This window comes from Megalops cyprinoides, chromosome 2 (assembly GCF_013368585.1).
Source record: "Megalops cyprinoides isolate fMegCyp1 chromosome 2, fMegCyp1.pri, whole genome shotgun sequence".
Lineage (NCBI taxonomy): Eukaryota > Metazoa > Chordata > Actinopteri > Elopiformes > Megalopidae > Megalops > Megalops cyprinoides.
Genome location: NC_050584.1, coordinates 22,153,698 through 22,176,402, shown reverse-complemented (window position 1 = coordinate 22,176,402; position 22,705 = coordinate 22,153,698). Strand labels below are relative to the sequence as shown.

At 45.4% G+C, this 22,705-nt stretch overlaps 1 protein-coding gene across 2 annotated transcripts in view; it reads left to right on the top strand.

The window, feature by feature from the left end:
- LOC118773776 (ephrin type-B receptor 1) overlaps nt 1-22,705 on the top strand; it is a 189,053-nt gene that overhangs the window by 75,907 nt on the left and 90,441 nt on the right. For both annotated transcript variants that reach the window (XM_036522857.1, XM_036522856.1), the window contains exon 3: nt 5,914-6,595. In XM_036522857.1, coding sequence (XP_036378750.1) covers nt 5,914-6,595 — 682 coding nt within the window. The remainder of the gene's footprint in view (nt 1-5,913; nt 6,596-22,705) is intronic.

The following is a 22,705-nucleotide window of genomic DNA, read 5'->3' as shown; positions in this document are numbered from 1 at the left end:
ATAAAACACTTTGGGATCCCCTGGTCCTGTCCAGGCATATCTCCAACACCACCAGCAGTGTGGTCTGGAGGTGCGGAGCAGGCCTCGCGACACAGAGGCTATGTTTCCCTGGTGGGATCCTGCTGGTTCATCCTTGAGCAAAGTACTTAACCCAGATTGCATCAGCAAACATCAACCTGTATAAAATGGATGATGTGTCAGCTAAGCGACACTCAAGAGTTAACACTCACACTTTAGAGTTCCTGCTAAATAATGGACACATGCTAAATGCATGCAGCGTTAACCAAGAACACATGAGCACACCGCGACCCATACCGGCCTGAAATAGATCCTCACAAAGCGCATGCACCGTATATAATTTATATGCAGTACGTGTTGGTGTATAATCTAGAGTTTAGAGGCCTGGAAAATCCCACATGCCACACTTGCCACACTTGACTCTGAATAATGGGTCACTACCCGGGTCCGGGCAATCAGAGTTATTTTAAAGATGCGTGCAGAAGCTCGGACTGACATCAGGAGAGGACAATTCCATTATCTCTGAGGTGACACCAGATGAGCTGTTTATTTTTTCTGTTGGGTGCAGATGGGGGACTGCATTCAGAAACTGATTTCTCTACCCGAATCATGGTGAGTACATGCAAGACCTTTATTCAAAGATTTAGAGGCTGCCGGAAAAAAAGGATCACAGAAGGTTGTATTATAGAAATAGAGGGTTAGGTTTTCTTAAACATATATACACTATTGGAGAGAGACTGTAATAGATGTATTAATTCGAGCTAGTGAAACAGGCCACAGATGAATGATAGAAAGAGGTTGTGTGTGCTGGCAAATGAGTCATAGGTTATTGTTGATACACTGACACATTCTCTAACATGTAATTAATGTGTGTGTGTGTGTGTGTTGAGAAAGAGGGTGAGAGCTGTCATGCACATTCAGATCTGTGTGTGTGTGTGTGTGTGTGTGTGTGTGTGCATGTGTCCAATGTAGCCAGCAATTTAGGTGGATTCAGAATCTGTGGCTGTTGGGGGGATTGCAGGAGGAGGCCTGTGAGTTCCATCCCCCATAACAAGTTCACACTACAGGCATGTACATGACCAAGCACATGATATCAGAAATACCTTATCAGTTTGAATGGTTGCTCTGTTCAGAGGTATGAGAGCATCATTGTTGGCGAGGGGAAGGGTGGGAAATCACTGGGACAAGGATTTGTATTTTATGCGGGAATCAAATAAAAATATAAAATGTTGCACTTCAATTTACAGCTCAAGATAAAGTGGTAATAAGATGGTAAAAATGCGGCAACATTTCAATGATAACTTGCAATTACCCAAACTTCACCCAGATTATATGGATCATTACAGAGTGACAAAGCGAGGCAACAATTATGGTCACAATAAAGTAGCATTAGAACTGTAAAGTGCCATCAAATAAAATGTAACTGAGCAGGGTTGTAAACAGAGGGCCAAATGATTGTTACGCAATTCAAAGTGGATGTTGTAGGACCAGGTCGTGCAGCCATGAATCCAAAAGCTGTGCCTGCACCATTTTGACTTGTAGGCCCACCAGGGAGGCTATATGGTTCTGGAAGGGTCGTGCGACCTTTGACCTGTGACCTGCAGGTCCTCAGTGTGTGGACCATGTGCAGTGCCATCGATGATGTGGCGAGTTCCAACAGCTGCAACACTGTTGTTAGAGACTGTTGAAGCTGCAGCATGGTTCTGAAAGGTTGCAGTCATTTGGACGGGCAGAGGCGAGAGGGTCCCCCCAGGCTCCCATGCAGACAGTGGCGAGCTCTCTCCGCCTGGCTGTATTAATGGCTGCCTGGTGTTGAAAGGGACAGGTCATTCTAATGCTGATGAATGGTCATCGAGCCAAGGAGGCGAGGGGAGAAGGCAAGATGCCGCTGAAAAAAAAGGGGGTTTAATTTGTGTCCGGGATTTCTGTAAACTCATTAATCATGTCAGCGTGCGGTGCTCTTCCCGGCGTCTCCTTCCCTCACCCCCCCCCCCCACCTTCCCCCACCTTCCTCCCACACCCCCAAGCATCCTCTCCACCGCTGCCTTTTTCTTCTCAAGTTCTTCACACCTCCGGGTGCCACGGGAACAACCACAATAAACGCCTTCTGCTCCGGTTAGAGCAGCATTCAATCAGGGTCGGGGCTCTCTCGTTCTTGGCCCGATTTCAGAAAAATAATAATGCTTGCATTCTATCCCCCTCCTCCCCCCTCTGGGCTCATTACACTTCCATGTGTGTCTCTGGGCTCATTACACTTCCATGTGCAGCTGACCCACGCTGCCCTCAGGCTATGCTTTTTGTACACTGTGGTTGATGCATGAACTTGTTATTGATTCATTCTTGAGAATGCCTTCACTCCTTCAATTAGTCTTTTTTTTACGTACTTTTATTAATTTTCTTCCCCCATTTTGTCATTTTTTTGTGGCTTCATCTGTCTCATCGGTGCATTCAGGGAAGGGAAGTGATGAGCTGATTCTACTGACCAAGGATGCTGTGTGTTTGCAGGGTATGAGTTCAGGAAATTAAAGGATGATAATCTCTTCATTGATATTGTTGTAATGCTGTAATGACATTATTGAGATTCAAAACGAGTATGTAGTATGTGCTTTAATGGTTTCATTTCCCAAGCTAAAATTGGGAAAACATGGAAAAATTTAATAGGCATATTTAAAATCACCCTGTACAAAATTACATTACTACACATTACTACATGATACTGGGCAGCTATGAACTGTCAATACTCAAAAGGAAGTTTTTATTGTATGTCTGTTAGTTTTTGTAGATAAACAATAAATGTCTGTATAAACAGTACAGTCAAACTTCATATGAAGAGCAAACCTGAAAAAAGGTGAGAAGCAGAACATATTCCTTTTTAAAGTAGATATTTAATGAGATGAAAGAGGAAAAGGGAAGCTTCTTTAACGGAGTAAAGACTCTCTCTTTGATGAAGCTGCCGTGTGAGCCTGTAGTCCATAGGACGCGCACACTCTCTCTCTGCTCATCTTCTCCCTGACCCATGGGGGGGTAGAATACACTCCACTAGCAGCTTCACTTAATCAAGGATATTCATCATCTCCGTGGTGACAGACTGGGCCTTCCAGCAGCATTGCCAGGGTCATGTGACCAGCAGGGATTTAGCCATAGAAGTGTCTGACTAATGCACTGGACCTACTGTTGCGCTTTTGAGAGCAGTACTTTACCTCAGCTTCTCCAATATATATATATAAAACACATTCTAAGTTTAAAGTGGCAAGCATCTATAATCGGTCCAAATGAGAATATGTGCCCATTGGGTAAAATGACTGAAATAATTAGCTTCTGACCTTGGCCCACCAGACGGTGCTGCTGGGTTCTGGAGTGTTGGCTCTGTCTCCGATTTCAGTTGAGGAAGATCCAGACCCTCATCTTCCATCACCATTACTGCTCCTTCCCTGCCCCTCCGCGGAGACTGCCTGCCAAGCTAGGATTTTTTTTTTCATCAGCACATTTCTTTGAGTTATTAGATCTCTTGAGAATAAATGGTTGATTTAGACCTTTTTTCCCTTCCTCCCCCTTCATGCAGCGCGTTTTTGAAACTTACGGTTTACTTAAGAGTTCTGTTTATTTCACTGGGGGAATGGGAGGGGGTGTTATCAGGGGACCTACTGGGTTTCTCTGTTCAGAAAGAGAGCGTCGGGGTTCGAATGGTGCACAGCTATTAATCTCCGCCCCCATCTCCCAGAGTCCACCCTCGCATCTGTCATCCTGGCCCCCCGGCCAACAATCAGACCCGAAGTGCCCAGGAGCACGGTCTTGACCTCATTGCACTCGAGCGAGGCAAAACTCATATCTTTTAATACATCGGGCCTTCAGATATCAGCGCTGTCCGTCTCCTCTCAGGCCTAGGAACTATTAATATATCTGGAGTTTTTGTTCGGCACCGCTTGCTTCTTTCTTTTTTTTATTTTTTCCCAAAATGCAATGCACAATTGCTGTCACTGTCCCAGCGCCGAGGTGATAGAAATATTGCGTTTTGCAAAAATTGCTGCCCTAAAAAGAACGCAAGAGCCTCAAATTAATGAAAGAGAACAACGTTTTTTTTGGCACATTTAATAGTTATCAGGCTCCAGCCCTGATATGTTATGTTACTTTAAATGCAGACTCCATTAGCGGAGATTCCTCCTTGCTTTCCCCCTAATTGTAATTCAATAGCGCATAATCTTGGATCTGTAACACCCAAGTGTTCTAATGTGCCAAGTCAGTGCTTTGTCATGCCTGGCTAAGATAGCTTTTTAAATTGTGTCACACCTCGGGTAATTATACAGCTGTATTCAAATGGAATGCAGGCCAGGAATAGGCAGGGCACCATGGTCAGAATGTTTGAGTGATACTGCCGACATCGTTTAAAATGAAGGTCATTCGGCTTTTGCCCTTATCCGGTGGAAGCTGCAGATGGTGACAAAGAACTTAAAATAATAAATACATGAATAAACTTTGGGTAACACTTTGTTTTACTTTGACCACATACCAATAGTAATTAGTAATATTGTAAATACTTTAGGTATAGAGATGTAACACATAACCTCAAAGCAACGCAGAACACGAGTTGTGGGGTATTACATAAACCATATTACTTTTTTCTCATTAGTTACAACATGCTTATTATGTAAGAACATACGCAGCTAGTCCTTAGGTGGTTAACATGCACATCTCATTCCTACGTGCTTAATATGTTGTTACATTAGTATAAGGCTAACCTAATGTAAAATGTTATCCCAACAGGTAAGAAAAACAACAGCTGTTAACAATTCAGCATTTCAGATCACTGAAATTAAGGGAGAACAGCTGTTTTTTTCCAAGTCATCGAAATGGAAATCAGTACAGCATGTCCATCGTTTCATTTCCAGGACAAGGATATTACATATTTCTTATGCTTTTATTCATACACTGGCAGACAAGCCTCTTCCTCATCCCTGCAACCCTGCATCTCACTTACAAGGGTAAACATATGCGTTTGAACTGGGAGTACAAGAAGCACTGCAAATAAACTGCCTACAAGCAAGGACTGGAATCAGACCAAAATAAATGATTTCCAAAACTGTGGATGACTCTCTCTCTCTCTCTCTGACTTTACTACCTTCAGATATGTTCCTTTAGGAATTACTCTCAGGCAAAGAGGACACTGAGATGGGGAGCTCTAAGCTGCTGGAGGCCTCCTGTAGAGAACCACAGTAATGGATTTGTGATAGAGGGCTGTCTACTTTCTTTCAGCCAGCAAAGAAATTCCAAAAAAAGAGTTGGTATCACATAGAACAGAACAACAGAGGATTTTGGTTATCACTTCTGTGTCTGCTGTTACCTTCACAACTTTTAATCATAGTTAAATATGATATGATATCCACTTTATGATGCTAACAATTCCCAGGTGCAAGAGACAGATGGTGCAGCCATTTTCATCTGAAGACGTGTCACATTAAGAGAGAACAAAGAACATCTCAGTAATTGTGAATGATTTTTTTTATCAATCCTTCATTTTTTTCAATGGTGCCGAAGTAGACAGCTGTCAGTGTGACAACATTGCAAGTCAGTGCGAGTTGTGTGTGGTACTGAGGTGTTATCAGTCTATCCTTTGGTAATATCTGGTAGCCTTTTGCTGTTTTCCTTGATTTCCTGATTCAATTCCTCCATGAGACACCTCTTCTGTACCTTTGGGCAAGATACAAGGTACAACCCAGAATTTTCTCAGTAAATACCCAGCTGTATAAATGAATAACATGTAAGAATTCTAACCTATGTAAGTTGCTCTGGATAGGAGCATCTACTAGATGCCGATGCATTGCCAATGTATGTAACAATTGATTGATTAGGGATAGATCAGTAACCCAGACCTTCTTCTTTGTTTTGTCTTTCTTAAAGTGGGAGGAGGTCAGCGGGTATGATGAAAACCTCAACACCATCCGGACCTACCAGGTGTGCAACGTGTTCGAGTCCAGCCAGAACAACTGGCTCCTGACCACGTTCATCGACCGGCGTGGGGCCCAGCGCATCTACGTGGAGATGCGCTTCACCGTGCGCGACTGCAGCAGCATCCCCAACGTGCCGGGCTCCTGCAAGGAGACCTTCAACCTCTACTACTACGAGACCGACTCCATCATCGCCACCAAGGGCACGGCCTTCTGGATGGAGGCGCCCTACCTGAAGGTGGACACCATCGCCGCCGACGAGAGCTTCTCGCAGGTGGACTTTGGCGGGCGGCTCATGAAGGTGAACACGGAGGTGCGCAGCTTTGGCCCGCTCTCCAAAAATGGCTTCTACCTGGCCTTCCAGGACTACGGCGCCTGCATGTCGCTGCTCTCCATCCGCGTCTTCTACAAGAAGTGCCCCAGCATCGTGCAGAACTTCGCCATCTTCCCTGAGACCATGACCGGCGCCGAGAGCACCTCGCTGGTCATCGCCCGCGGGATCTGCATCCCAAACTCGGAGGAGGTGGACGTGCCCATCAAGCTCTACTGCAACGGCGATGGCGAGTGGATGGTGCCTATTGGGAGCTGCACCTGCAAGGCCGGCTTCGAGCCAGACAATGGCAACGTCTGCCGAGGTGAGAACTCAGCCTTTTCCTGCCCAAAGCAAGATTAAGCCAGTTTGATGGATGCACATTTTTCTTTGGATTAAATTCTAAATAGAGTTAAATGAGCCCTTGCTGATACTCTGGGGAATTGTAATGCTACAAGCCTGGTTGAAGATTACGTGAAATGCTATTCTTTAATTTCTGAACCAGATACTGTGTCTGGGCAATGTTTGGAATGTTGAAGATACCGCATAAAAGTGTTCTCACAACAACAAAAAAGAAATGTTGACAGGGAAATGAGAACAGCACTTTCTCAGTAATGAACTAAGAAAACATGTATTCAGAGGTCTGTGCATCCTTACAGAAATCTGATTTGGCATGAATTTAAGCTTTACTTTTGGGTGCTCCTTTGATGTATAATTAGGCTGCTGGTGCACATTCCTACCATCTATAATGCAAAGCTGCAAGATGTCCCCTGAGTCTAATTGCAGGCTATTTACAGTCCTGTGGTAAAGCACTCTTGTTATTACCTCATTTCTGTCCCTGCTGGTTATTTTTACCACATTATGTTGCACAGGATATGCCCCCGATGTCATGCCTTTGTTGTTGTCTGACAGGCACGTCCTGTGTTCATGCACCAGACCGTATCTCGTGAGAATCTAATGCCGGAACCTAACGCTACGTATTGCCTTTGATTCAAGAAAAAAAAAGTCTACGCTGTTAAAGTAGAAGGTTTCAACAATCAGCGGCAGAATTTGGCGAGCATAAGTGAAGGGAAGCTTGATGACCTGTTTTGAAAGCAAAACAAAATGATTGCTGCTGGAAATGAAATCTTACATGTTGCACTATTTTCCATCTGTCTCTCTTGCTCAACCCCCTCTCTTGTCTCTCTGTTTTGCTTTCTCTCTTACACACACACACACACACACACACACGCACACACACACGCACACACACAGACACACACACACACAGGCATTGATGTGCCTGTTGTCTCAAACATGTGCTCTTGCATAAAAATTGTATATAAGAACCACATATAGGGCCATATATGCAGACTGCTTTACAGTGTAACTGACATGCATGTCTGCTTCTGGTATGAATGAGAAGAATCCTTCTATTTTCCAACCAGGTGGTCCTTCCCTAAAAGGCCAGTATCCGCTGCCATCTTGGCCTGAGGAAAGAGCTCTCTGTGCTTCATTGTGTTGGTTATGACATATGTTTAGGCTGTGTAATGTGGTAGTGCAGGAGTGTTGGGTATGGTGTATGTCTGGGCTGTGTAGTGTGGTAGTGCAAGAGTGTTGGGTATGGTGTATGTCTGGGCTGTGTAGTGTGGTAGTGCAAGAGTGTTGGGTATGACATATGTTTAGGCTGTGTAGTGTGGTAGTGCAGGAGTGTTGGGTATGGTGTATGTTTGGGCTGTGTAGTGTGGTAGTGCAGGAGTGTTGGGTATGGTGTATGTCTGGGCTGTGTAGTGTGGTGATGTGGTAGTGTTGTGTGTGATGTAGGTTTGGGCTGTGTAGGGTGGTAGTGCAGTAATGTTGGGTATGATGTATTTCCAAGCTGTGTAGTGCGGTGGTGTGGTAGTGTTGGTTATGATCTATGTCCGGGCTGTGTAATGTGGTAGTACTATAATGTTTCAGGCTGTGCAGTGTGATATACTGCAGTAGTGTTGGGTGTGATGTATACCCAGGCTGTGTATTGTGATATACTGCAGTAGTGCTGGGTATGATGTACGCCTGAGCTGTGTAGTGTGGCAGTGCATTTGTGCTGCTGCGATTCCCGGGCTTGTCTCCTAGGAGAACTCATTTCATGCTGTGACAGTGCCGGTCGATGTGCCGCCACACTCGCACACCTTCCCTCGTTACTGATGATAATCAACACAAATGCCTCAGCCACTTACAGCAATAAGACAGACAACCGCTGCAAAGATGGAAATACTCCATGCTGATTTGATCACGTTTAAGGGCATTTTTTCAGCTGTGACAGAATGGTGCAGGTTCTGTAATGTGCATGAATATGTCAAATGCGTGAATATGTCAGATCTGTGAAGTCATGAATCACCTTCAGTAATCTGAAGCAGTCATGTAATACATTTTCACACCACTGACACAGGCATGTGAATGCAAATGCAGGCATACATGCACTCATGTGCACGCACACGCACACAGACACACACACACACACACACACACACACGCACATGCACACGCACACTCACACAAACTACTAGTTTCAGATGGTATTTCAAGGCCTTTAGTTCAGACCTTCAACCATATTTGATCCCCCCTGGCAGTTGACAAGTCTGTGTTGAAAGCAGATAAGATCGATTGATGGCCATCTGTGGTGATCAATAAATAGATATAAAGCTCTCCCGATATAGAATCAGAGCCCCTCCGAGATGCCCTAGCAACGCCCTTGGCCGAGGAAAGGGCGGCTTTGAAGAGCACTGCCGCGTTGATCGGTTAAAAACATCAGACGCCCGGATCGACACCTCAAGCAGTGCTCCTTAGTGCAATCAGCTGATATTGCTGATAACGTACAGTACTTTTCGCCCTCACCATTTCACACCTCACTTTCAACACACAGTCGGCCTGATTCAGACTTTCAAGATCTGACAAAATGCGAAGTGAAAGGATTTGTGGGCATGTAGAAGATGCAAGAATGCTGATGCTGTGAGGGGACAAGGTTCAGTGAAATCTTACAGACCTCACAGTGGAGGCTGTGGAACAACGTGAGAAGAGTAGGGGAATAGGGGTCTTTGGCGATGGCCATATTATACACAGGAACATTTTGAAACTTCGGGGTTGTTTCATTTTTTTTCCCCTATCTTGGAAGTATCGGTTATCCAGCAGAAGGCCCCAGTCAGCGTTAGCGTGATCCCAGTGCACCGGGATATATGTCGACCAAATGTTATGAATGCGCCAGCTGCAGCACGTAACCCAAAATGTGATGTAGGCGCATAGCCTGCTGCAGGAATGCTGCCTCCACCTCGTGCAATCTCAGCAGCCCTGGCTCTTGCTGGAATAAAATATCAGCCTACATAATAAAGCTCTTTTGATGAATAAATAAATACTTGAGTATTACTCAATCCTGCATGAAAGGCAAGAAATTACTTGGTGTATTTTACAGTGTCAAATCCATCTGCGATATTTTAATGGACACAAAGAAAATATCTCCAAAATCAATAGGTGCTTATTTGTATTTATGTGTCCACAAATCATACCCTCAAGGGATCGGTTGCCCTGGCCAGGCCTTCCGGTAAGGTGCTACTAATCTTGTTTTATATCCCGTTGGTCTGTCCGTGTTTGTCAGCCTGTTATATTCCTGTCAGGCTCCCAAGCCTCTCTCTCTCTCTCTCTCCCTCCCTCTCTCTCTCTCTCTCTCTCGCTCTCTCTCTCTCTGTCTCTCTCTCTTCCTCTCTCTCGCTCTCTCTCTCTCGCTCTCCCTCTCTCTCTCTCTCTTTCTCTGATGAAGTTGTCCGTCGTCGCGCAGAGCCGTCCGTGGGGGGGCATGACAGACCTGTTCTCCCACTGCAGGAGGACACAGGGGAAGCTGCCAGCAGCGGGTGTGGTGGCAGGGTCATTTCAATATATCCCACAGAGTCAGCAGATCACTGGTGGAGGAATTGTTGTCACCCCCCCCCCCCAACCCCTCCACACCATGATGGTTTTGTAATTGAGCGGAGATCTACACTTCGTGGGTGCTGACAGGTGTGACAGGAACCTGCAGGAGCTGCGACAGAACCCTGAGTCGTGCCGGTGGGGTTCACTGAGCGGTTCTCGGGAATCAGGGCCTGCTGGTGCCCTGGTGTACGGCCCTCCGCACTGCAGAGTCTGCCGCTCTGCCAGGGCTCCCAGCTCTCCAGCCCCTTTAATTAGCCACTCGATTGGTTGAGTTTAACCACAGTCGTGTTCTAGGTTACATTACATTTACATTACATTATCAGCGTTTGGCAGACGCTCTTATCCACAGCGACTTACACAGGTTACAGTTTTCACGTGTTATCCATTTATACAGCTGGACGTTTACTGAGGCAACTCTGGGTTAAGTACTTTGCCTAAGGGTACAGCAGCACTGCCCCAGCAGGGAGTCAAACCAGACACCTTTTGCTGAAAAGCCCTGATCCTTACTGCTATGCTACACTGCCACCCCATTGTTAAAGTTATAAAGTTATAAATCGAAAGAAAAAAAAAACACAGCTGGATTGCACCTCTCTGGAGCAGGGTTAGAATGTGTAGGAGGCTGCTGGTTGTAATCAAGGGGAACAGGGAGCATCTTAGTACAGTAGCTGGTTTGCTGTGAAGTGGGGAGGCGTATGTCCACCATGCCCACATCAATACCAGTGCGTGCACACATGTGTGTGTCTTTGTGTGTAAGTGTGGATGTGTATGGCTGTGTGTGTGTGTCTGTGTGTGTAGGGGTGTTGCTAGTCTTGACGCAGGTGTTGCATTGTTCGCTGGGCATCAAATATCATCGACTCAGCACCCAATGGTAGGTTCATGGTTGAAAAATAAATAAATAAAATCAAAATAGACTCTTCAATCTCCTTTGTTTTATATCTCCGGGCTTCTGTCTGAGAAAAAAAAGAAAAGAAAGCCTCAAGAGATCTTGGAGAGAAAACAGCAGAGCAACAAAGAAAAATCAGGAGAGCAAGGCCAAAGTTGGCAAAGGAGAGATAGGCCTCTCTCTGCCTCCTGTTCCTGTCTTTATCTCCCTCACCCTCACGGCGGGGTGTACCGCGGTTGGAGAGGAGGAGATAATACTCAGACGGGCAGGACCCGAAGAGCCGCCGGGCTGACCTGAGGAGGATGATAAGGGATCGGAGGGAAGGTCGGCACTGAAGGAATACGTAAGGAGTGCACCTGTAATCTGGCCAAGGCCACAGTCCGGCAGCAAATCCAGAGGGGTGCGGAGGCCTGAGACAGTCAGTCGGTTCATAGGAGAAGGCCCGAGCCTGCCTCTCACGGGGAGTAGCTGCATTTTAAAAACCTCTGCTCCTCTGACGGGATCTTTGTCAAAGGTGCTGGTTTTGATTTGTGATTGAAATGAAAAGCCTGCCAGATCCACTCCCCACAGAGGAGGAAGGGAGGGAAAGAAAAAAATGAAAACCCTCGCACTTTCTGTTCTTCTCCAGGAAACATTTTAAAGAATAGATAATTACTCTCTCTTTTGTCAACCTCTTTCTGTCAGGAGCGTTCTAAGCTTCCCGTTCTTGGATGAAGAAGCGACCCCGTTTCCCGTACCTTTTGCATGACGCTTGTGATTTTTGAAACAGGGACAGGTCAACAACAGTTAGGACCATGGCCTCTGGCTATCCTCTTCTATCTCATTCTCTTTCTCTTTGCCTCTCCTCCACCCTTTCATTGCCAAAACTGAATGTTCGCTCCGCTTTATTTTCCTGGTAATAAATGCACATTAGTATGTCTGATTCCATGCTGGCATTGTCGTAGAGAAAAATAGGGCTCTTTGGCACCCCCTGGGTTCTCAACCAGACGTGTGCGTGCGGGTCCCCCGTCCTGTCAGAGTACAAAGCCTCTTTGAGAAGACAGAGTAGTCCACACCCCGGCGAGTGTGCCTGGATGTCTCCAGACTCCCTTGTTTGGCGGGAGTGTCAAAATGAGGCCTCCCTCTGGGTCTCACGCAGTCTTTCTTCCCTGTTTTACCGGCAACAACAGCAGGGGGTGCACGCAAGCGTGTCTGTTGAACAAAAAAAAAAATGAGACAATTAAAAACAAAACAACAACCAGAAGAGAAAAAAAAAGACTGACAATTGCTGTTCCTCTTTGCTTCCGCTACTGCAATTCTTCCTGGCTTTTCAGCACAAAGTTTTGAATTGTCACTCTTCCAGTCTCAATGTTAGTTTCATTTTCTGTTCATTGTTGCAGTTTCCAGCTTGGTGTTACGTTTGTCACTCTGGTAGAGCTGATCTTAATTATGTAGTCCGTCCCTCGCCATTCTATGCCCCCCGTTACTCACCAAGGTTAATAACATGACTGAGACTCCTGCCAAACTCCAGTGGACAAGGCTTTGTTCCCCCCACTGCACTCAAAGGGTTACCATGGGACAACTGACTGTCCCATCCCCACAGGGTCATTTCTTTCAGACATTATGCCTATCTGTACCTCTGTACCCTCAGTGGTGGAGTGAACTTCCCACGAAGGGGGACTTGTATTACTTGCTGTTTATTTTATGTGTAGTATCAGGATATGTCTTGGATTCTCTGATATAGTGACTGTGATGTATGGTGGTGTACTTGGCTTCCCTTGTCTAGTCAGGTTGCACAAGTTAACTTGTAGTAGGGCTTGAATGGTGTTATGCTCACACTCACTGGTTTGGGAGTGATGTTAGCCTGGTCTGACACTGTTGCTCATTCAGCTTGAATGGATACCCTTCTGTTCTTTTGTGCTGGAAGTTGCTCTGGATAAATGTAATGTAATGTATCAATGGTGGACATGCCATGGAAATGGCTCCTTGGAGCCTAGCCATGAAAGGCCATCATGTGCTTTCTGCAGGTGGAAGGCAGTGACAGGAAGGGACACCTCGGACCTTTACACATGTGAGGCAGGTCCTTAAAAGGGGACAGAGCTGAGAACGAGAGCTCACATGTGACTGTCCTACATATCACACGTATACAGTGTTAAAATAACACCGCTCAAGTAGCCAAGAGGGGTAACTGAAGTGTGGTGGAGTTACTGCCCTCGGGAGGTGGCACCAGTAGATGTAGTCATGTCTCAGAGACATGGGCTTCTTTGAAGGCAGGCTAAATCAGAACTAGAGGAACAGAAGTGTATGTGCTCTTTCTAATGCGCCTCAGCATCCAACTCCAGATTGTGCTATCGATCCACTCTGTGGTGGAGAGACCTTATCATAAACCTTTCTAAAGGGGACCAAAGACACGTCTATGTGAAAACCTACTTTATCATGGACTAAAAGGTAGGGGGAGGGCTGACGGGTACAGGGAGACTATATCTCTTTCTTTTATCATCAGTGCTACCTTTGCTTTGGACACAGTGTTTTATTTCATTTTCTGGAGCTTCAGACCTGACGTGTGCCCGGCACTGAGCTCGTGCCTGTCAGGTATTTAATAACAATTTCACAGATCAGCCCAGCTTTCATGAGGCGTAATTAATCATGAAAATAGGCACCGGCTGTTGGCTTAAAAAGGCTCTTGCTCCCTTCATCCATTCATCAGAGTGCCATGTTATCTATCTCCTGTCCATTTCCCCTATCTCTTTCTCTCTGTTCTCTCATCTCCTTCTCAGCCTTTACTTAGCACTCTCTCTTTCTCGGCTCTTCCCTGGCTCTTGGTATCTCCTCTCCTCATCTGCTGTTTAAATTCTCCTCCCCCCACAGCTGACACACTGGAACAAGTGCAGATGCCAGAGGCTCCTCTGAATACCTTTCCGGCTTGTATGTCTCTTTCCCACCTGGTTAACATGGTTAGAAATGCAGAGCGTGTTGTGCGGGTTCAGGATGAGGGAATGCATACCTCCTTTCAAAGCAGTCAGTCTACGTTTGAGTGAAAGACCTGACATTCCCTGGAAATCACAAACGTAACCATCAAGTTAAATGTCACACTAGCTCTTCCTCATTCATTCCACATAAAATGAGATTTACATTAAATTATTGGCATTTAGCAGATGCTCTCATCCAGAGTGATTTACATGGGTTAGAGTTTTTACATATTATCCATTTATACAGCTGAATATTCAGTGAGACAATTCTGGATTAAGAAACTTTCCCAAGGGTCCAGCAGCAGTGCCCCAGCAGGGAATCAAACCAGCAACCTTTCACTTACCACCCCTGCTCCTTGTCACTATGCTAAACTTGCCACCCCACCCCATTGTGTTAAAATATAAGTTAAGAAATTTAGACAATGAACACAGACACCAAAGCCCAAATAACTCAAATGATTTACAGCCATATTCCAAAACATGGCTGTACATAATTTGGGTTATTTGGGGTTTGGTTTCTTTCTGGGATATTATTAGTTGGCCTATGGCTCTACATCATAACAACTTGAATGAAAACAGAAATGTCCAGCTAATCCATATTTAACTGCTTTTAAATGACAGTAATGAAGCACATGTCAAATGCCTCATCGTCAATGTCACCGCTGATATATAATCTTTGCACAGAAATATATTAACTAGCTTTCTTTTCATAAATGCTGGGGTAAACATCTTTGAGGGTATTGTAATTGGAATCAGATAGCCACTTAATATGCTAAACGTTCCATAATTATTCCAGGCAATGTCTCTACAGCAAGGAAACATTATTAATTGTAATTACCATGTTATAAGCATACCAGTGTTTTTCATGTGGGTTGAGAATGGACACGTAGCTGCGGATGTATTTTAAACTATGCAGGAGTGTAAAGTTGACACAGCGCTTCTGAGAAACAGAGGAAAGTGTCATTCTGCGCAACAGCAGATGCCTTCTAAATATGACTCGCGGAAATCAGGTCACCACCGGAGCCGCTCAGAAACTCTCCACTCTCTTTATTTTAAGTTGTGACAGCGAGACGCGCGAGGTCTTGAAACCTGCCGTCTGGGGGGCTAGGGTTTCGAGAGAACGCGGGGCCCGCCGGGACACATAAATATGAAGTTGACACGTCTGCCTCATAACTGCCAGGCTTCCAACCGGTGGCAGAGATTTGTGGCAGAGGGGGTGCGCGTTCTCGGAATAGTCTAGTTTGTACGCAGCCTTTGACTTGTTAAATCAAATAGAAGGGTTTCAAAATGTCTCTTTATTTCAACCCGTGGGCTTGGAACACTGCATGTGGATACGTCGGAGGAAAAGTAGAACTCAAACTCTGTGGCAGTTACAACAAACAGGCTAAGAAATGCAGAATGAGCCTTTAACCTCAGAGCTGAAAGACCTGGAAGACAGACATTTCAGTGACTGGAGTGCAGAGAAGAAACTGGCGCACAGTCTTGTCTTCCTGGTGTCAAATCAATACGCTTGTTGCATTTGTGATACTTGAACATTGCAAGGAAGTTACTTACACTATCACTTGTCAAAGTGCCAACGTTTCTTGTCAAAGATATGAGCATCTGTGTCATCAATAGATGATGCCAGTGGCTTTTTTTGGAGCAGGGTTCCAAAGAGTATTTATCAAAGTTTGTTAAACCATAATTTTGGTTTATATGGTTCTGTGCAGGGATGTTTTTATTCCTTTGTAACTGGGTAGATGTGTCAGAATGTTATTTTTGTATTTCTGGCTTTTATATTAGGCTGCATTTCTCCACAAGTCTCATTAAGCACATGCAGGGGGTTTGATACTAAAAAAACAGTTTTTTAAATTTTATTTTTGGTTTGAATAATTTACACACGAGACCCACACAGTGGCTGTGAAATTTTTGCAGTAGGTCTGATTGGTTGTTTATTCACAACGCTGGTCATGGAATCTATGCTGTGGGTGTGTATTCAGTACAGTGGCAGTGGATTTTGCCCAGTGACTGATTTTATACAATAGTTGTAGTTCTCTGTAGCAGCTGTGGATTTTGTTTAGTGAGTGTGGAATCAGCGCTGTGTCTGAATTCTATACATTGTCTGTGGGTTCTGCACAGCCAAAAGTACAGTGACTGTGTATTCTGTACTGTGGGTGTGGATTCCGTCTTGAGAGCGGCTCCATCTTAAGAGCAGTTCTCTGGGTGACCTCGCTCACTGAGTCCTCTTCTCACCCCTTTCCTTCTCCTCCTCCAGGTATGTTTCAATATTCTGATCAGGGACATGAAGATGTTTTTCTGTTCTTTTCTTTTTTTTCTCTCTCTCTCTGGCAGCTTTCAGCCCCGTCAAGCTTTTGACACGTTGGCATTAATATTACAAATATTCAAATAACTTTATTTAACATTCAGCAGCCTGTCGGAAGGGAAGGAATATTCACGGCCCATTTGATTGAGTGCGTTTCCGCAGGCTCTAAGTGCCAATTCATCATCGGCAAGTTATTTATACATAATGTTCCACGATCGTGTGGTAACTGGGGCAGGGCATAGCTTTCCTGCCCAATGACCCACCCACTTTGTGGACCATATCCAGACCCCCCCCCCCCCCCCAACCTGTACCCCCACCCCACTCCCCTATGCAGGTTACTGGAGTTGGTGGGTGGTGGGTTGGGGGGAGCCTGGATATGGTTTGTGAAATATGGTGTGGAGGTTGTGAGGTGGGACTGGAATGACATGCAGGACTTAGTAAATAAGGACACACTCTGCCGTCCTTACAGCATGGCTATGAACGTCCTTCCTACCCTCTCCAGCCTGTCATGTGAAAGTGAAAGCTGAGGACAGTGAGTCAGCCTGTCGCATGATTGTCACCCTGGAGAGACAGACACTTTGGGGTCTGTCTGGTGTCGGGCAGATATGCTTTGTAACTTTGCCTGTTCCTTCTTGTGCATAATAGGCCTGGTATTCTGAGAGCACTTCTAGTGTTTTGGTGAAAGGAGTGAAATCACACGTGATCATCCATCCTTTGGGTAACAGTCATGGACTTAACATGACCAGTATGTAAGGTAAAGTGATGGACAGACAGAGTGGATCAATGCTCCTCCCATCATGAATGGCTTGCCTGTTTTATACTGTGTGATCAGGTAGATTCTCTAGAGAGAAATGGATAAAGAAAAGTGATGGATGGCAAGAGAAGAGATGTAGACAGAGAATGAGAGATACACATTACATTACATTACATTATTGTCATTTAGCAGATGCTCCTTACCAGATGGACTTATAGGTTACAATTTTTTCCATGTTATCCATTTATACAACTGGATATTTACTGACACTGTTGTTGGTTAAGTACCTCGCTCAAGGGCACAGCCGGCAACTTTTTGGTTATGAGACCTGCTCCTTACCACTATGCTACACACTACACACAAGAGAGACCAGTGTGAGCTGGTTGCACAAAGTTTGTCTCACAGCACCATACCTGGTTTCAGTGAGTGAAGGAAAGTGATTCCTCCACATTTTTTAATGTTTACCAGACATTTATTCTTACTGAACAGTAACGCCTTTGTCTTGATATGCGTCTATGCTGGATCAGCAGTACACCACAATCATGAGAAGGGTGCACACTGGGAGAATAGTACACAATGTAATGCACTGGAATATGGATCTGATACTGGGCTTTGGGTCCTGGATGACACACAGCTACTTTCCTTAAATTATGATTTCTAATTCCAGTACAACTGTGTACAGGAGTTGCAGACTATGTTGGGTGTCAAAAGTGAAGCACTAAACGACACCCACTTCAAGGACAACTACTGAATAAATGGATCACATAAACCTAGAGATGTTTAGAGGTTGCTTAGAAGTTATGGTGTTTAGCTCCTTCACAGGGTGACTTGACTGACAGGGAGTTCACAAATTCAAAAAAACAGGCACCTGGATATTGTTCTTTTGTGACTGCCTTGCAATGAATCAAAAGAGCAACACAATCAGCTGTGCCCAGGAAATGCATTAGCATTTATTTGGCTCCCTTTTGCATGGTCACATTGTTTGTATACCGATATTGAAGCCTGAGGTCTCACCTGCAACAGGAGGGTAGTTGTAGGACACTGTGTTTGTTCTGGGGCATGGCTGGACAGGTGACTTCTTTTTTTCAAATTATGTTGTTGTTGGAGTCCCTCCAAACAGCTGCCGTCCTAATTTTCAAAGACCATAGTGAGAACCTGAATGAATACATGAAAGAAAGAGAATCTACATCTTCAGAATGGCCTGAGGAACAAGGCAGGCTTTAAGCATGGTCCCTTTGTCATTTGACGAGCAATGCGTGGTGTGGCCCAGACTTGTGGCGTTTGCTCTTTTGTCAGCGTGTTTGGTGGCACTTGGCAACAGCAGGGCATCACTGAGGTAATGATCCGGAGAGGCTAAGAGATTGGTGCACTGACACCTTCGGCACCATCGCATTAAAGACCATCTATTAATTACACACACATTGTAGGTAATGTGGACAAGCAGATACACGCGCGCACACACAGACACACAGACACACACACACTCACACACACACACAAGCACACACACGCACACAAGCACACACACAAGCACACACACACACACACACACAAGCACACACACGCACACAAGCATGCACACACACACACACATACACACACACACACACACACACACAGCCATACCATCCTTGGAAGAAAATTAAAACCTTGTAACCCTTTTTTTTTTAATCACACATTAATGGCTTAGAATAAAAGAGAGTGCCGGAATAAATGGCGGGGGTAGGATGATGGCAGAAGGAGAGAGGAATAAAGGAACGGCTTCATTTCTCTGCACTTCAATGAGCTGAATAGGTGAAGCGCAGAGGCACAGTGGAGTGATTGCTCCCTCGTTCCCACCCAAACACTCTTAATGAAGTCTCTAATGAGCCGTGCGCGGCCCTCCCTCGACTTTGCGCGCACACAATGGAGAGAGAGGCCTCTTGTGGAGAGTCAGAATCTCTCACATTCCTGCTTTGACTGAATGGCTCCACTCTCTGAATTCCAAAACCTGACCCTCTTTCCCTGCCAACCCCCTGAGCCTGTTTTTCAGTGCTTCTGTGTTGGAGCTGGGGGATAATGGGAGGCGCAAGCAAGGAGGAGAGGGTGGGGCAGAGCACAAAGGCCTCCATAGCCACAGCAGATAGCCTGGGCTCCCTTTGATTGGTTTCTGCCACTGTTGTCCTTAAATCGTGAAAGCCTGACGAGTTCCAAGAGTGACGGGCCACCCAGTAACTCCCCTGAAAGCCCTGCCAGAGCAGTGAAGGCCTGTCTCCTCTCCCAGCAAAGGCTTTAACTCCAGCACTGACAGTGAGGCATCCTCTTCTGTACTGCTGTTCATCCACCATGACGGCCAACAGCAGTGCTGCACTTCCAGTGGACAAAGGCTAAAGTCAGGAGGTTTTGGACTCAGTGAGCTCCACTGTGAACGGCATGTTGAAAAATCAGTGATCTGTGTAATGGAAGTACTAACCTTTTGTTAGGTTAACCTCTTGCCCAACAAGAAGTTTCTCTCATCAGCAGAGGACCTGTTAATTGCAGCTGAGATGTATAAAACAAGTAGGGCATACAATTCAGGCCAGGCTGATTTCAGTGACGGTACAGTCAATTCTTCTGAGGAAAACACAAAAACACAATGCCTGAGACTCTCTCTCTCTCTCTCTCTCTCTCTCTCTCTCTCTCTCTCTCTCTCTCTCCCTCTCTCTCTCTCTCTCTCTCTCTCTCTCTCTCTCACACACACACACACACACACACACACACACACACAATAAGCATGCATCTAAAAGTCTTTCAGATTGTGGACAGTAGAGACTACATTTCAAATGCAGCTTTGCAGAAGCTCACAGTTTTATGTCACCATTTCGTGTTGAAAATGATTCTTTGATTGAACTCTAATTTGGCATCACAGACAGTGCATAGACTTCAAGCCTGCCTTTGAAGTCTGCATCAGTTAGGTGCTCTGTCTGGCCTCCGCCGAAGCACTCAGACAGGACCTCCACTGCTGAAACCATCCGATCGTTAAAATAGAGAGAGAGAGGGAGAACATTGACGAAATCCAAATTTCAGCTAATTTGCCACCCTCCCTTCCCCTCAGCTCTGGCTATTGACAGAACCTGTGTGCTGCTTCACATGCAGCAGCGGCAGCAGCAGCAGCAGCACGCTCTCTGATTTAATTTCTGATAAAGAAAGAGATCGCAATCCCGCTCCCTAAAAATACGTCCGCCAAAGTCCCTGCCGCACCTTCCCAAGGGAAGGAGTCTGCAGGGTTAATAAAAGAAACCGATAATGTGTACCCTGCCCCTTCTGGCGTGACGATAGCTGCTAAAGATTCAGCCAGAGTGATGCGGGAGATATTAAAGTAACTTCGGCTAATGCAGTATGTGACCAGACTCTCGTCTGGTTCCCTGTGCTCGCGCCGACTGTGTGCTCAGCAGGGGGTGCACTCCACCGGCGAGCGCGTGACAGGAGTGCAAACTCATTGCGTTGTTTACATAGCTATTGCTGTTTTTGTTGATCCCCCCCTGCCCAGCCATGTGAAGTGTGGTTGGCTGTTAGGAAAACACAGAAGTAACCAGAAGGTTCTAGGCTCACATCCTGGGTCTGGCTCTGCCGTTGTGCCCTTGCATGAACTCCATAAATGCAGATGCATTCATAATCTCTGTAAGTCTTAACAGACAAAGCAAATTGTGAATAAGATTTTTTCTCAGTTGTTTCAGATGAACTGTTAGAAACATTTGCATTGGGGAATGGTGAGTATGTTGTTAGGTACACCATTAATACCCTTGGGTGGTCTTGGAGCAACTGCCCTGTGATGGAACCATATATTGACCCATATGATAACAAATTGTCAAAAGGAAACTGTTGCCCCTCCATCGCTTCTCCCATCATCAACTGATCAAGTTGGATCATGGTTGATTGCATGATCAACTGTTATTGCCCTTATTTACTCTAAATCGTATCTTGTTCTTCTTAGACGGCCTTGACCAACTCCCCCACCTCACATTCACACACCCCTACCTCTCACACCTGGTTCTCCTTCTCCCTCTGCTATCCTTTTTCTCTGACGTAGGTGACCAGCTTGGTGTGTCCCTAGTGCGCGGCTTCAGACTCATTATCGGATCAAAAGCTTTGTCCTTCAGTTTTTTCGCACACAGTGAATGAGCCACTGCTGAGACAGATTTCTTTCAGGTGTGAATAATCTTGACAACATTGTGAAAAGTAAAATACTCTCAGGTGAAATCTAATACCCTTTGTGTTAAATGATTTGCAAAACATCTTTGCAGTTTACTGTGATTACCATGTGTAGAGTGAAGAAAACTGTGAAAAGCGTTCAGTGAATGCAGTTGAGGTTATGATCAACAGATCTCTAAAGTTGCAGGATTAGACTGTAGTTGCTAAAAGTCTATCAGAAAAATTTAGAAAACTGTATGTGTATGAGTACCGATATGTGTATGTGTGTCTTTGTGTGTGTGTGCGCACTTGCAGTCACTCCGTCATCAGTCTTTGGTGTTGGTGCTATCAGCACTTTTTGGCCCCAGCTCCTCATGTGGTGACTGCTGCTTTCACTCTGAAACTTTAAGCAGAGAGGCGTTCTGCCTAGATCACTACTTCTCGATGATCTCAGGCAATGTATAAAGTGAAATAAATTAAGCTTTTTTAGTTTCAGTCTTGCGTTGCATAACTGAGGTATGACTGAGTGAATTTCGGCAGGAAACTGGAGGCTTAGTGGATTATGTAGTTATAATGGCTGCATTTATACTCTGTACTGATTGACAAGACTGTGTGTGTGTGTATGTGTATTTGTGCATGTGTGTTTGTCTTTAATGTTTTTTTTCTGGAGGAATTCCTTCAGGAATGAAAGCTCAATGCAACTTCTGACCTTAACAAACCATTTTTTTTTTTTTTTTGTAAAAGCTCCAGCCGATTCCAAGTCAGTGTCTTGGGGGGCTTTCTATCCACACATCAGAGGCGCAGCATAGCTCTGACAAATTTCCTGCCCTCTCACTGACGTCCCATTTTGTTGTGATGTCTGTTTATCAGGGAACACAAGAATGAGGAGGTGGGAGAAATATAAGATGGCTCCTTTTGCAATCTGTACTCTTGGAGGAGGGGCAATCAATGTGGTGACCTCACAAAGACATCAGAGAGCCTGGCTGCTCGGCCCCGCGGGCTCGATCCAGGTTCTCTGTGGTGTTATCCGCTCCTCTGCAACTTTTCCGCTGCCATTGATGTCTGTGCAACACACCAGCTTTGCCCCTTTCGCTCGGCTGTGAACACGCTGCACTTCAGTTTTAACTCCCCGGTCTGTTCAAACTTTTATGTGTACCTCTTCTGCAAGCTGCTGCGGCAGCGCCTTGTGAACACATGAAGGCGCGCGCGGAATACACAAGCACCTGCGTGATCGTGTGCGCGGATTTAAAGGGCCAGCGCACAAATGGGAGCTCACTTTGATAGTGGGCGTCACGGAGAGACTTGATACTGTTAGGAAATGCTGCCAGGTTCCCTTTGGTGCGTGGTTGTCCCATGCAGCATCTGTGAATTAAAACTAAGCACACGCACACACACACACATACACACACAAGCATATGCGGGCTTGTGCACGTGCTTGTCGGATCTTGTCCTTCCCATCATACAACGTAGTTAGCTTT